General features: G+C 31.5%; 2 protein-coding genes across 2 annotated transcripts in view; one reads left to right on the top strand and one right to left on the bottom strand.

The window, feature by feature from the left end:
- LOC123267761 overlaps positions 1-12,431 on the bottom strand; it is a gene marked incomplete in the record, with an annotated part of 391,343 nt that overhangs the window by 66,537 nt on the left and 312,375 nt on the right.
- Positions 8,296-11,390, top strand: LOC123268021. Its single transcript, XM_044732900.1, has 3 exons — positions 8,296-8,820; positions 8,922-11,134; positions 11,352-11,390. Exons 1-3 carry the CDS (start codon positions 8,322-8,324, stop codon positions 11,388-11,390), a joined length of 2,751 nt encoding a protein of 916 aa, XP_044588835.1. The 5' UTR covers positions 8,296-8,321.

The following is a 12,431-nucleotide window of genomic DNA, read 5'->3' as shown; positions in this document are numbered from 1 at the left end:
AGTAGTTCGCGAGTTATAAGCGGTCAAAAAAACCGGCTGTTCATTTATTAGTATAGATATATATATATATATATATATATATATATATATATATATATATATATATATATATATATATATATTAGGGTGGTCGTTAAAAATTAAATTTTTTGCGGTGCCCCCTAAAAAGCTTCTTTTTGATGAAAAAACACTGGGAAAAAAATTTTTTTTTATTTTTAAGTCAACACAACACGTGCCTCTACACGATTTAAGTTAATTTTTGGGTATAATCATCTTTTTGGGGAATTTTTCAGAAAAAATACAATTTTATTCGAAATATAAAAAATTATGGAACTCAAATCAATAAAAATATCAATATTTGATCAAAATAACAATAAACAAAAATCCAAATTCAAAAATTTTCCCAGTTGATTTTGGTTTATTAAGGAGAACGGGTGGTTTAGCGGTCTAAAATTTAATCTATTTCAAAAATTTTATTTCTATATGAAGGTAATGACTAATTCTTTCAAATTTTTTTTACACTTATTCTATTATTTATCAATTACAAAAATGAAAATTAAGACAAAAAAAATTTTTTTTTTAAATTAAAAAAATGGTGCTGAAGTTCGCCTCTCCAAAAAAAATAGACCTGACTGGCGGGGGTTAATTGATCTTTACCTCTGATCTGAAATTAAAAAAAATGACGGATTTTGAATTAGAATAAATATAGTTATCACAGGAACTAGAATGAAAAAAAAAAAAAAATGTTTGAAAATATGGCGCGTAGTTAAAAGTATTTTCTGAAAACGAGTTTCAGATTTGTATTTTCTGAAAACGAGTTTCAGATTTGTACTTTTAACTACGTGCCATTTTTTCAAATATTTTTTTTTTTTTTTCATTTTAGTTCCTGCGATAACTATACTTACATTAATTTAAAATCCGTCATTTTTTTTAATTTCAGATCAGAGGGAAAGATCAATCGAACCCCGCCAGTCAGGTCCATTCTTTTTTGGAGAGGAGAACTTCAGCGCTATTTTTCTAATTTAAAAAAAAATTTTTTTTTGTCTTAATTCTCATTTTTGTGTAGTTGATAAGTAATAGAATAAGTGTAAAAAAAATTTGGAAGGATTAGTCATTACCTTCATATAGAAATAAAATTTTTAAAATAGCTTAAATTTTAGACCGCTAGACCACCCGGTCCCCTTAATAGACCAAAATCAACTGGGAAAATTTTTGAATTTGGATTTTTGTTTATTGTTATTTTGATCAAATATTGTTATTTTTATTTATTTGAGTTCTAAAATTTTTTATATTTTGAATAAAATTGTATTTTTTCTGAAAAATTCCCCAAAAAAATGATTATACCCAAAAATTAACTTAGATCGTGTAGAGGCACGTGTTGTTTTAAATTAAAAAAAAAAAATTTTTCCCAGTGTTTTTTCATTAAAAATAAGCTTTTTAGGGGGCGCCGCAAAAAATTTAATTTTTAACGACCACCCTAATATATATATATATTAGACTGGGCCAAAAAAATTAACTATTTTTTTTTTTTTTTGTATATCGAAAATATTATTTGGGATGACAAAAAAAAATGTTGTGAGAATTTGAGCCCTTAATATTTATATTAAGAGGTCTATCATCGCAACTTTTAATTTTTTTTTCCGGAACGGGTTTTTGTCTCATAACTCCTAAACCATCGAGGTAAATGAAATAAACTTAGATGTTTTTTGAAGCAAATTTAATTGTCTACAAAAAAAGACTGATTGAAATTTTTCGTCAGATGAACCGTTTTCTTATAAACACGCCTTGAAAATTGATAAGATTTCAGAATTTTATTGTTTAACTTTGGAATTTTGTAATTCACTTAAAAATTAGTATCCGGAAAAAATTCAATAGAGATTCTTGAAGGGAATTTAATTTCCTACAAAAAATGTCTCTTAACATTTTTAGCTAAATTCACTCCTTTGAAAGTTATTCAAAGTTAAAGTTGATGTCAAAATAAAATTCTGGTATTTCGCTGTAAATTTAATTTTTGAGCCCATTGAAAATTTTGATCTTTTTATCGATAATAATTTTTATTTTATCAACAGAATTATAAAAAATTTGAAAAAATCATAATATATTTTTATTTATTGGCATTGAAAAGCTATTTTCTGCAGAAAATTGCATTTTCACTGTGTTTTGATAGTTTAAAAAATAACAATCATGTTGTTTTCTCATTGAAAATTATTTACTTTTTATTTAATACAAATTTATCTACGAGAATCCGCTTTGATTAACAACCTCCCCTTACTCCCCTTGTTTCATTTTTCGACATCAATCCACAGTACTACTTCTCATGAGATTACTCTCTCATTTTCTCAATAATTGCGTCGCTTAATACGAATGCTTAGCAGAAATTAATCATCAATGATATAGTACACATTCAATAAGAAACAAAATCAAATTACAGTCAACGCTCTCTGTATTTGATTCGCCCGTCCAGGACCATTCTCTGTACTTGACTCGTCCATAAGAGCTGTGTAAATTCGTCAAATACAGAGGAAAAATGTGGTCAAACACAGAGAGCGGTTAAAATACAGAGAGGTCCAATACAGAGAGCATCGACTGTATCATTCATAAAAAAATTTTATAGCACAAAAAATATCATTGTATGTATTTTAATCATTTATATTCTATAAGGAAAACAATATAAAACTTTAGTACATCTATAATTATATTTAACAATTAAAAAGACGGAATAATCATTCAATTAACGTACTTTTATTGCAATTAGGGAATTTTTTCCGATACTCACTAATAACTAGTAATAAATATTGGAGCTGTTCTTCGTCTTTAGTAAGGCATTGATTGTAATCTTCAATTAGCGCTACACCACGTTCCGCGACATCATTGACAACAGCCAATTTACTAAAAATTGTTGACATTCCTGAAAACTATCGATGCTGGACCACTTGTCGACTTCTTCACTTAAAATTCATGTGGCAAGTCAAAGTCTCTTAAAATTGTTAACGATTCTGTTGAAATGAAGTCACTTACATCTTTGTGTAAAAATTCATGTAAGTTTTTGTAGTCAAATTCATATTTTCTGGCTTTAGTTTTTATAGGGTTCCGATTTTTCAAATTTTTACCATTTTTCTTTACTTCCGGATCTACAGCATCGTCAAATAGAGAAATTATGGCTAATTTGTCACTTAAATACCACAAATGATCGCTCATTTTTTTAAAGCTCCTTTTGATACAGATGAATTAATTTTATCATAGAGTATCAATTGTTGCATCAAAATTAAGTCATTATTTGCAGCTAAGATAGCAGAAGGTGAAGTGAACCAAGCTTTTTATATAAATGACAATTATGAAAATACATACTTGGCGAATACTAGTTAATTCATGAGGGGTCAGCTTAAATTCTCCCTAAAAATATATATTTTCAGGCAATAAATTACCTTCGACATCCAACGAGCATGACTCATCGCTCCTGGATGTTTAAAGGTGAAATTATCTTTTGGAATAACTCCTAAAAAAATTGACGATAACTCTAAAAATTCTCGGTAATCATTCCTCGGAAGATATTTCTGCAACAAATGAGTACGAATGAAAAACTGATTTTCTTAATCTAGAATTAATAATTAAAAATCGTTTTTGAATACTAAAAGAACAAGATTTCAATTAAAACAAAGTACAAAATTCGATCAATTTTAATTTAACATAAATTACGAGTTAAAGATAATCACGTATATTTTTGTCTATGTTTAAAATGAATTGTATTCGATCGACACCAGGAAATTACTATTAATTTAAGGTTTAAATTTTTCCATTACACAATTTTTTTTAAATTTACCGAAAGGAAAAATTTCTTTTGAAAAATATGGGCATTCTAGTGACAAGACATTGATATGTTGGAAATTTTCAACAATTTCATTTCTTTGCAGAAGAAATCAAAATTTTTCGCACAGTAACTTTTTTGTTGGAAAATAGTTTAACTGATTAAAAAAATAAAAAAACAAAAATACAATTTTAGATAGATAACTTGAGAATTTTCATTCAGAATTGTTTTTTTCCAAATGTAGAAAACTTCTTTCAATTATTTGCATTTTCTTAAAAAAATTTTTTCTCTCAGTGTATAGTGAAAAAGAAAGTTGTTTTTGAGTGCTTTTTGTGAATGATATTATGTAACTAAAACATACCAGCGAATAACTTTCAATAAAATCAATGTTTCGTCTTTTTTCTCTGATAGTACTTTAGCAACAATAGGATCATTAATTCCTGCACTGTATTTTGATTTATCTATCTTGTTCCAATTATTTTTGAATCTACCAAAAATTGAAACATTTGGGCCATTTTGCGTTGGCCAGTATACTTCAAAAACACCTTTAATGAGTAGTTCAATGACGTGATGACAACATGGCAACCAAATGAGCTTTCGCCCTAAAAGATTCTCTAGTTCTACGCCAGCGCCACGATGAATGCCTATTTAATAATAGAATCATTAATGAATTAAAAACAAACATGAAAAATAAAATCTCTCAATTCTAAATACTTTGTTAATAGTATTGATTTACCTGTATTTGTATATGCAGTATCAAAAGCACACCGCTTTGACATAATCACTGACACCCCAATGCTTCAAAGTTGAGTTTACTGCTGAAGCTTGCTCAATTCCAGTTCCTGCTCCAATTTTTGGAATGCCTAATAATTGTTCAGCGCCAGACGATGTCAGAAGAATTGGGAGTCTATCTACAACATCTGCGCCAACAATATCGCTTAACAATTTACCATCCCAATGAACTACGTAATTATCATTGAACTTTAAGTCTTTTTTTAACCCTTCAGCTATTTCTTTTCGAAGAAGTATACGATTTCGTTGGATAGTTTTATAGCTTAAATTAACATTCCGAAGATCTATTCCAACGCTCTGTAAGGTAGCTGCCAAAATATATGTAGCATTTCTGTTGCTAACATTTGCACGATCAAGCGCAGCTGCTAAATTTGGAGTGATAATGTTTATTTTTGGTATTTTTTTTTCAGACAACAATTCCGTTTCAAAATCGGAAACATTTGAAATTTGACTGATAGTTGACTGCGACGATGTTAGTAACTCTTGACTAGGTGTAATTTCATTATTATTATTATCATTAACCAAATCTATTTCTGAAAAGTATTTTGATATTATTTACAAGAAAATGTGATCAAAGTATAACAAGATTACATAATATTTAGTTATCAATTAGTTATGCTGAGCATAAAATTACACAGAAAAAACTTCTTGCACCAAGAAAATTTTAAGGAAGACAAAAGTTATTTTGGAGCAAAAGAAATTATCTTGGCTCAAGAAACTTTGACTTCATTAAAGAAATTTTTAATCTTCCTTAATATTTTCTTGAGCCAAGATAATTTACCTTCTAGTCAAGAATTTTTTTTCTGTATACGGTTACGGGAACAGAATAAATTGCAATTATTTTTTCAGTTATTAATTTTATTAAATCAAGTATTATTGTAAATACCAAATATCTACCTATCTCATCGGTTTCCATAATTTCAACATATTTTCTCGAAGTTTCTGGTGAACTGGAGTTATCAGAAATTTCTGGTTGATTCAATAGTTTCTGAGCCGAAAAGTTGTTGATCTCTCCATTCAAACTTCTTAGACCGTTTTTTCCAGCGATATTAAATAACTGTTGAATTTTTTGTTCAAAACTCACTTCTTTCTGTTTTTGAGCTTGTGATTTTATTCTTTTCTTATTGCACTGCAATAATTGCCATTTTTTGAAAAACTCAAGTATTTTGTTAATCGTATTTCGAAGCCCGGAGGTTAAAATTTGTAAATTTTTCCAACAATCTTGAACTATATTTGCAGTTTTTTTGCACTTTCATTGACTTTAGATGAAGAACTTTGTGATGATAAAAAATAATAAAAAAAATTCTTTTATAGTGGGAAGTTTACGACCATTAATTTTAGCTATTGGAACACCAATCAAATTAATTTTTCGGTTGTCATATTGATACAGTTCTTTGATATTATTCAATTATATTTACGTAATCAAAAATCACAACAAATAAAGAGAGTCAGGTTGTAATAAAAATTGTAACAACACTAGAAATTAGACACACAACTCACAACACGAATACTGAGATTAAAAGCGACGCTCGATCCACAATTAACAATGAAGAAAGATGCTACAGTTATCTAAAAAACATAACCTCTCTATTTGTAGAACAATGGAATGTAAGAAATACCGAAAGTGAAGGTCGAACTAGGGGTCTTTTTTTTTAGAAATGGTGATAGATGAATAAAAACATCGTGGCGCTATATAATACGATACTAATAATTAATAATATTGTTTTGAGGTTATGTTCAATCGGTTGGCTTTGTATTAAGCGACGCAATTATTGAGAAAATGAGAGAGTAATCTCATGAGAAGTAGTACTGTGGATTGATGTCGAAAAATGAAACAAGGGGAGTAAGGGGAGGTTGTTAATCAAAGCGGATTCTCGTAGATAAATTTGTATTAAATAAAAAGTAAATAATTTTCAATGAGAAAACAACATGATTGTTATTTTTTAAACTATCAAAACACAGTGAAAATGCAATTTTCTGCAGAAAATAGCTTTTCAATGCCAATAAATAAAAATATATTATGATTTTTTCAAATTTTTCATAATTCTGTTGATAAAAAAAAAATTATTATCTATAAAAAGATCAAAATTTTCAATGGGCTCAAAAAAATTAAATTTACACCAAAAAAAACCAGAATTTTATTTTGACATCAACTTTAACTTTGAATAACTTTCAAAGGAGTGAATTTAGCTAAAAATGTTAAGAGACATTTTTTGTAGGAAATTAAATTCCCTTCAAGAATCTCTATTGAATTTTTTCCGGATACTAATTTTTAAGTGAATTACAAAATTCCAAAGTTAAACAATAAAATTCTGAAATCTTATCAATTTTCAAGGCGTGTTTATAAGAAAACGGTTCATCTGACGAAAAATTTCAATCAGTCTTTTTGTAGACAATTAAATTTGCTTCAAAAACATCTAAGTTTATTTCATTTACCTCGATGGTTTAGGAGTTATGAGACAAAAACCCGTTCCGGAAAAAAAAATTAAGTTGCGATGATAGACCTCTTAATATAAATATTAAGGGCTCAAATTCTCACAACATTTTTTTTTTGTCATCCCAAATAATATTTTCGATATACAAAAAAAAAAAAAAAATAGTTAATTTTTTTGGCCCAGTCTAATATATATATATATCTAATATATATCTAATATATAAAATTCTCGTGTCACAGTTTTCGTTGCCATACTCCTCCGAAACGGCTTGACCGATTTTGATGAAATTTTTTGTGCTTATCCGGTATCTATGAGAATCGGCCAACATCTATTTTTCATCCCCCTAAATGTTAGGGGTAGTCCACCCCTAAATTTTTTTTTTATTTTTTAGACAAAATTTTTAATTTCTATTTTTTTATGATACAACATACAAAAATACATACAATCCTCAATTTTCACCCTTCTACGATCAACCCTTATTTTTAATAGCCATTTTAGTAATTTAATCATTTTTCCTCTCCGGTCGAAAACTGATCAATCGTCATTTAATTAGTTATCCCCGCCAGATGTCTACAGGTGTCACTTCTGACCCAGTAAACAGCACGGAGTAGGGATGAAAACGAAGCCGGTCTCCTTTCTTTCTCACTCCCTACACAGTTGTCGGCCATCATTATTGTTTATGCATCAAGTGTAGTAGTAACGTTGACAATTATTATTTTGCTATCTCAGTGTAACTCTCATATTAACTTTTAATCATTCCTATTTTATCAATAATAATCAAATTATCAATTTTGAGTGTATTTTGCACGATTAGTTAATCAAGTGATTTTATAACCTCAAAAGTACTCAACACGTGACACGAGCTTCCAATAACAACGGATTTTGTGTTGTAAGTATACTTTTTTTTATTTATATCGAAAATGTTGTTGATCTTATAAAAATGTAATTTTAATTTAATTTTATTAAAAAAATGTAATTGAACAATTAAGATTTTCATAGTTTCCAAAAAATCAATCATTATGAATCTTTATTTTGAAATGTCAATGGAAATATTGGTTGTATGAAAAAATTATAAGAGACAATGTTTTCATAAAATTTAATTTTTTACTTTTGTTTGAAAAATTTTTCCATAAAACTTATATTTTTGTTATAATTTCATAAATTAAAACTAATCATTTCAAAACTGCGGCAAAAATCCTGGCCCTAATTATACTTTTAACATTTTTCATCATTAAATAATTTCATTAATTCTATTTACATTCAAAATCAGAGGCCAAGTTTATCATAAAATGGGCTCACTGCTGCCAATGCCAAACGAACCACATAAATTCTTACAAATCTACTTTATGGGCGGCGAGGATTCCGGAAGCGCACTTGCCAATCACGTGAATGCACGTTGTGATTATAATAACCTTGATTCACTTTATGCCAGGCGCATCGTCAGCGAGCTAGATGCTCTTTTGAACGAGCACAACGAGTTGTTGAAAATATTCAAATCACATATGCACCAATTACAAAGCGATAATCACGCTATCGTCATTAATCCTGATAAAACACCAGCTGGAGAGCATATTCGTAGATTCAATGCACCCGTTGTTGATGATGTTGCTGGAATCATGGTTGGCGATTGTACAGCTGCACGAGAAATTGTGATTCGTAGAAGAAATAATAATCTTCAGTTCATTGCTGATACACATCGTTCATATGACGCTCTCCAATATCCGCTAATATTCTGGAAGGGACAAGACGGATATTGCATAAACATAAAACAACGAGATCCCGTATCAGGTACTTTATTGATTATTAATTTGATCATTAATCATTTAACAAAACAATTAAATTATTGAACGTAATAAATTTAAATTAATTTTTATGAACAAATATTACAGGAGCTGAAACAAACAAGAACGTTAGCTCAAAGGATTATTATGCGTACCGATTAATGATTAGACGTGGCCTGGACAACGTCATTTTACGATGTCGTGAGCTTTGTCAACAATTCATGGTCGACATGTACGCGAAGATTGAGAGCGAACGACTACGATACTTACGATATAATCAACAAAAGCTGCGCGCGGAAGAGTACATTCATTTGCGAGACGCTATCAACAACAACGCCGACGTCGCCGAAATTGGTAACCATGTCATTTTACCATCATCGTACGTAGGCAGTCCACGTCATATGCAAGAATATATACAGGATGCTCTGACTTTCGTGCGTGAATATGGACGACCATGTTTATTTATCACGTTCACATGTAATCCAAAATGGCCAGAGATTACATCTTTGCTACTGCCTGGCCAAAATGCAATACATCGCCATGACATTACAGCACGTGTGTTCAGACAAAAGTTGAAGTCTTTAATAAGTTTCATTACTAAATCACATGTATTTGGTCCCACACGTTGCTGGATGTATTCGGTTGAGTGGCAAAAGCGAGGATTACCTCATGCACACATTTTGGTTTGGTTCATCGACAAAATCCGTCCTGAAGAAATCGATAGTATCATTTCTGCGGAAATTCCAGATCCATCCACTGACCAACTGCTGTTTGATATTGTTACAACAAACATGATTCATGGTCCATGTGGTACTCTTAATAGTTCATCGCCTTGCATGGCTGATGGAAAATGTACTAAAAATTTCCCTAAAGATTTTACCAATGATACGGTCACAAATGTCGACGGATACCCAATATATCGTCGAAGAAATCCTGAAAATGGCGGACAATCATTTATTAAAAATATCATCAACACAGACATTGATATTGACAATCGTTGGGTGGTGCCATATTCGCCTCTGCTGAGCAAGACATATAATGCTCATATTAATGTTGAGTTCTGCAGTTCTGTGAAGAGCATCAAATACATTTGCAAGTATGTCCATAAAGGCAGTGATATGGCTGTGTTTAGAGTGAAAAATACTAATGTGAATGCTCCTCCAATGAATAAAAACGATGAAATAACGCTCTACCAAATTGGTCGGTACATCAGCTCCAATGAAGCTGCTTGGCGTATCTTCGGTTTTCCAATTCATGAACGGGATCCAGCAGTTGTTCAGTTAGCCATCCATCTTGAAAACGGTCAGCGTGTATTTTTTACGAACGAGACAGCGATTGATCGTGCAATAAATCCACCAAAAACTAAACTCACTGAATTTTTTGAATTGTGTAATCGTGTGGATGATTTTGGTGCCTTTGCACGAACATTACTCTATTCACAAGTACCACGCTATTTCACATGGACTCAAACAAAAACATGGATGCCCCGCAAGCAAGGCTCATCAGTTGCTGCATGTCTCAATTTATTTAAATCAAACGCCTTGGGGCGATTATTTACAGTCAATCCAAGACACACGGAGTGCTTTTATCTTCGACTGTTGTTGGTTAATGTTACTAGTCCATTGTCATTTCAAGATATACGTAAAGTGAATGGGCAACAATATCCAACGTATAAAGATGCATGCCTTGCACTCGGCTTGCTGGAAGACGACAACCAGTGGGAATGCATGCTTGCTGAAGCTGCATTGAACTGTACAGCAATACAAATTCGTCTACTATTCGCTATAGTGTTGACTACATGTTTCCCAGCCCGAGCACAGATATTATGGGAAAATCACAAAGATTCAATGACTGATGATATATTGCATCAACATCGTATACGGTGCCACGATCTAACCATAACATTTAGCGACGAAATGTACAATGAAGCATTGATTGCTATTGAGGATCTTTGCATTGTCATTGCCAACTTACCACTTAGTAATTTCGGTATGAATTCGCCAAATCGAACTGCATCTGATTTAATGAATACTGAAATTAATCGTGAACTGCAGTACAGTACTGTAGAAATGGCAGCGATTGTTGCCCGCAATGTCCCACTAATGAATGAGGAACAAAGAACCATTTATGATCGCATTATGCTCGCAGTTTCAGCTGGACAAGGTGGGTTCTTCTTTTTGGATGCACCGGGTGGAACTGGCAAAACATTCGTTATTTCGCTAATTCTTGCTGAAATACGATCAAATAATGGCATCGCATTGGCCGTTGCATCATCGGGCATTGCAGCAACTTTATTGGATGGAGGTAGAACAGCTCATTCAGTATTTAAGCTGCCACTAAATATTCAGAATAACCCTGACGCAGTATGCAACATTAAGAAACAATCGTCCATGGCCACTGTGCTGAAACGGTGTAAAATTATTATTTGGGATGAATGTACTATGGCACACAAACATTCACTTGAGGCGTTGAACAGGACATTGAAAGATATTAAAAACAGTGACAAACTATTTGGCGGAACTCTGTTGGTCCTTTCAGGTGATTTCAGACAAACACTTCCAGTCATTCCACGTTTAACATACGCTGATGAGATCAACGCTTGCATAAAATCATCTCTATTGTGGCGTAATGTTGAAAAATTACAGCTAAAAATAAATATGCGCGTTCAAATGCTTCAAGATCCATCCGCTGAAACATTTTCAAAACAACTCTTAGATATCGGTGATGGAAAAGTTGCTATAGATGAAACTGGATACGTAAAATTACCGACCGATTTCTGCACAATCGCTGATTCGCAAGATACTCTCATTGAGCAAATATTTCCCGATGTACACACACAGTACATAAATCATGAGTGGCTTGCAGAAAGAGCGATTTTAGCGGCAAACAATGTAGACGTTGACAATTTAAATCTGAAGATACAAATGTTGTTGCCAGGGAACTTGGTATCATATAAATCTATTGATACAGTTTGCGACGACAGCGAAGCAGTAAATTTTCCCACAGAGTTTTTGAACTCACTGGATTTGCCAGGCATGCCACCGCATAATTTACAATTAAAGGTTGGATCTCCAATTATCTTGCTTCGTAATTTGAACCCGCCCCGGCTGTGCAACGGTACGCGATTAGTCATTTAAAAATTAATGAAAAACGTGATCGAAGCCAGGATTTTAAATGGCAAGTTCACAGGTGAAAATATACTCATACGACGGATTCCTATTATACCTACAGATGTGCCAATTCAATTCAAACGTATTCAGTTTCCGATTAGATTGGCATTTGCAATGACTATCAACAAATCCCAAGGTCAAACGATGTCTGTTTGTGGATTAGAATTGAGAACACCATGTTTTTCACACGGACAATTATACGTGGCATGCTCTCGAGTGGGTAAACCATCCAGTTTGTTTGTGTTAGCTAAAGATGGACTAACAAAAAATATTGTTCACGCTATAGCATTAAGAGATTGATATTGTTTAATAGTGTTACTGTCGTAATTGTTTAATTAATGATATATAATTTTAAGGAATAAATTATAATAACTTAAAAATAATGTTTGCCTTTTGTTATTTTTATATTCCCTCATCGTTCACAGCGCTCCATGCTTATTTCACGCAT

This window comes from Cotesia glomerata, linkage group LG6 (genome assembly GCF_020080835.1).
Source record: "Cotesia glomerata isolate CgM1 linkage group LG6, MPM_Cglom_v2.3, whole genome shotgun sequence".
NCBI lineage: Eukaryota > Metazoa > Arthropoda > Insecta > Hymenoptera > Braconidae > Cotesia > Cotesia glomerata.
Note: the sequence above shows the minus strand (reverse complement) of the source record. Positions and strands in the feature narration are given on the sequence as shown.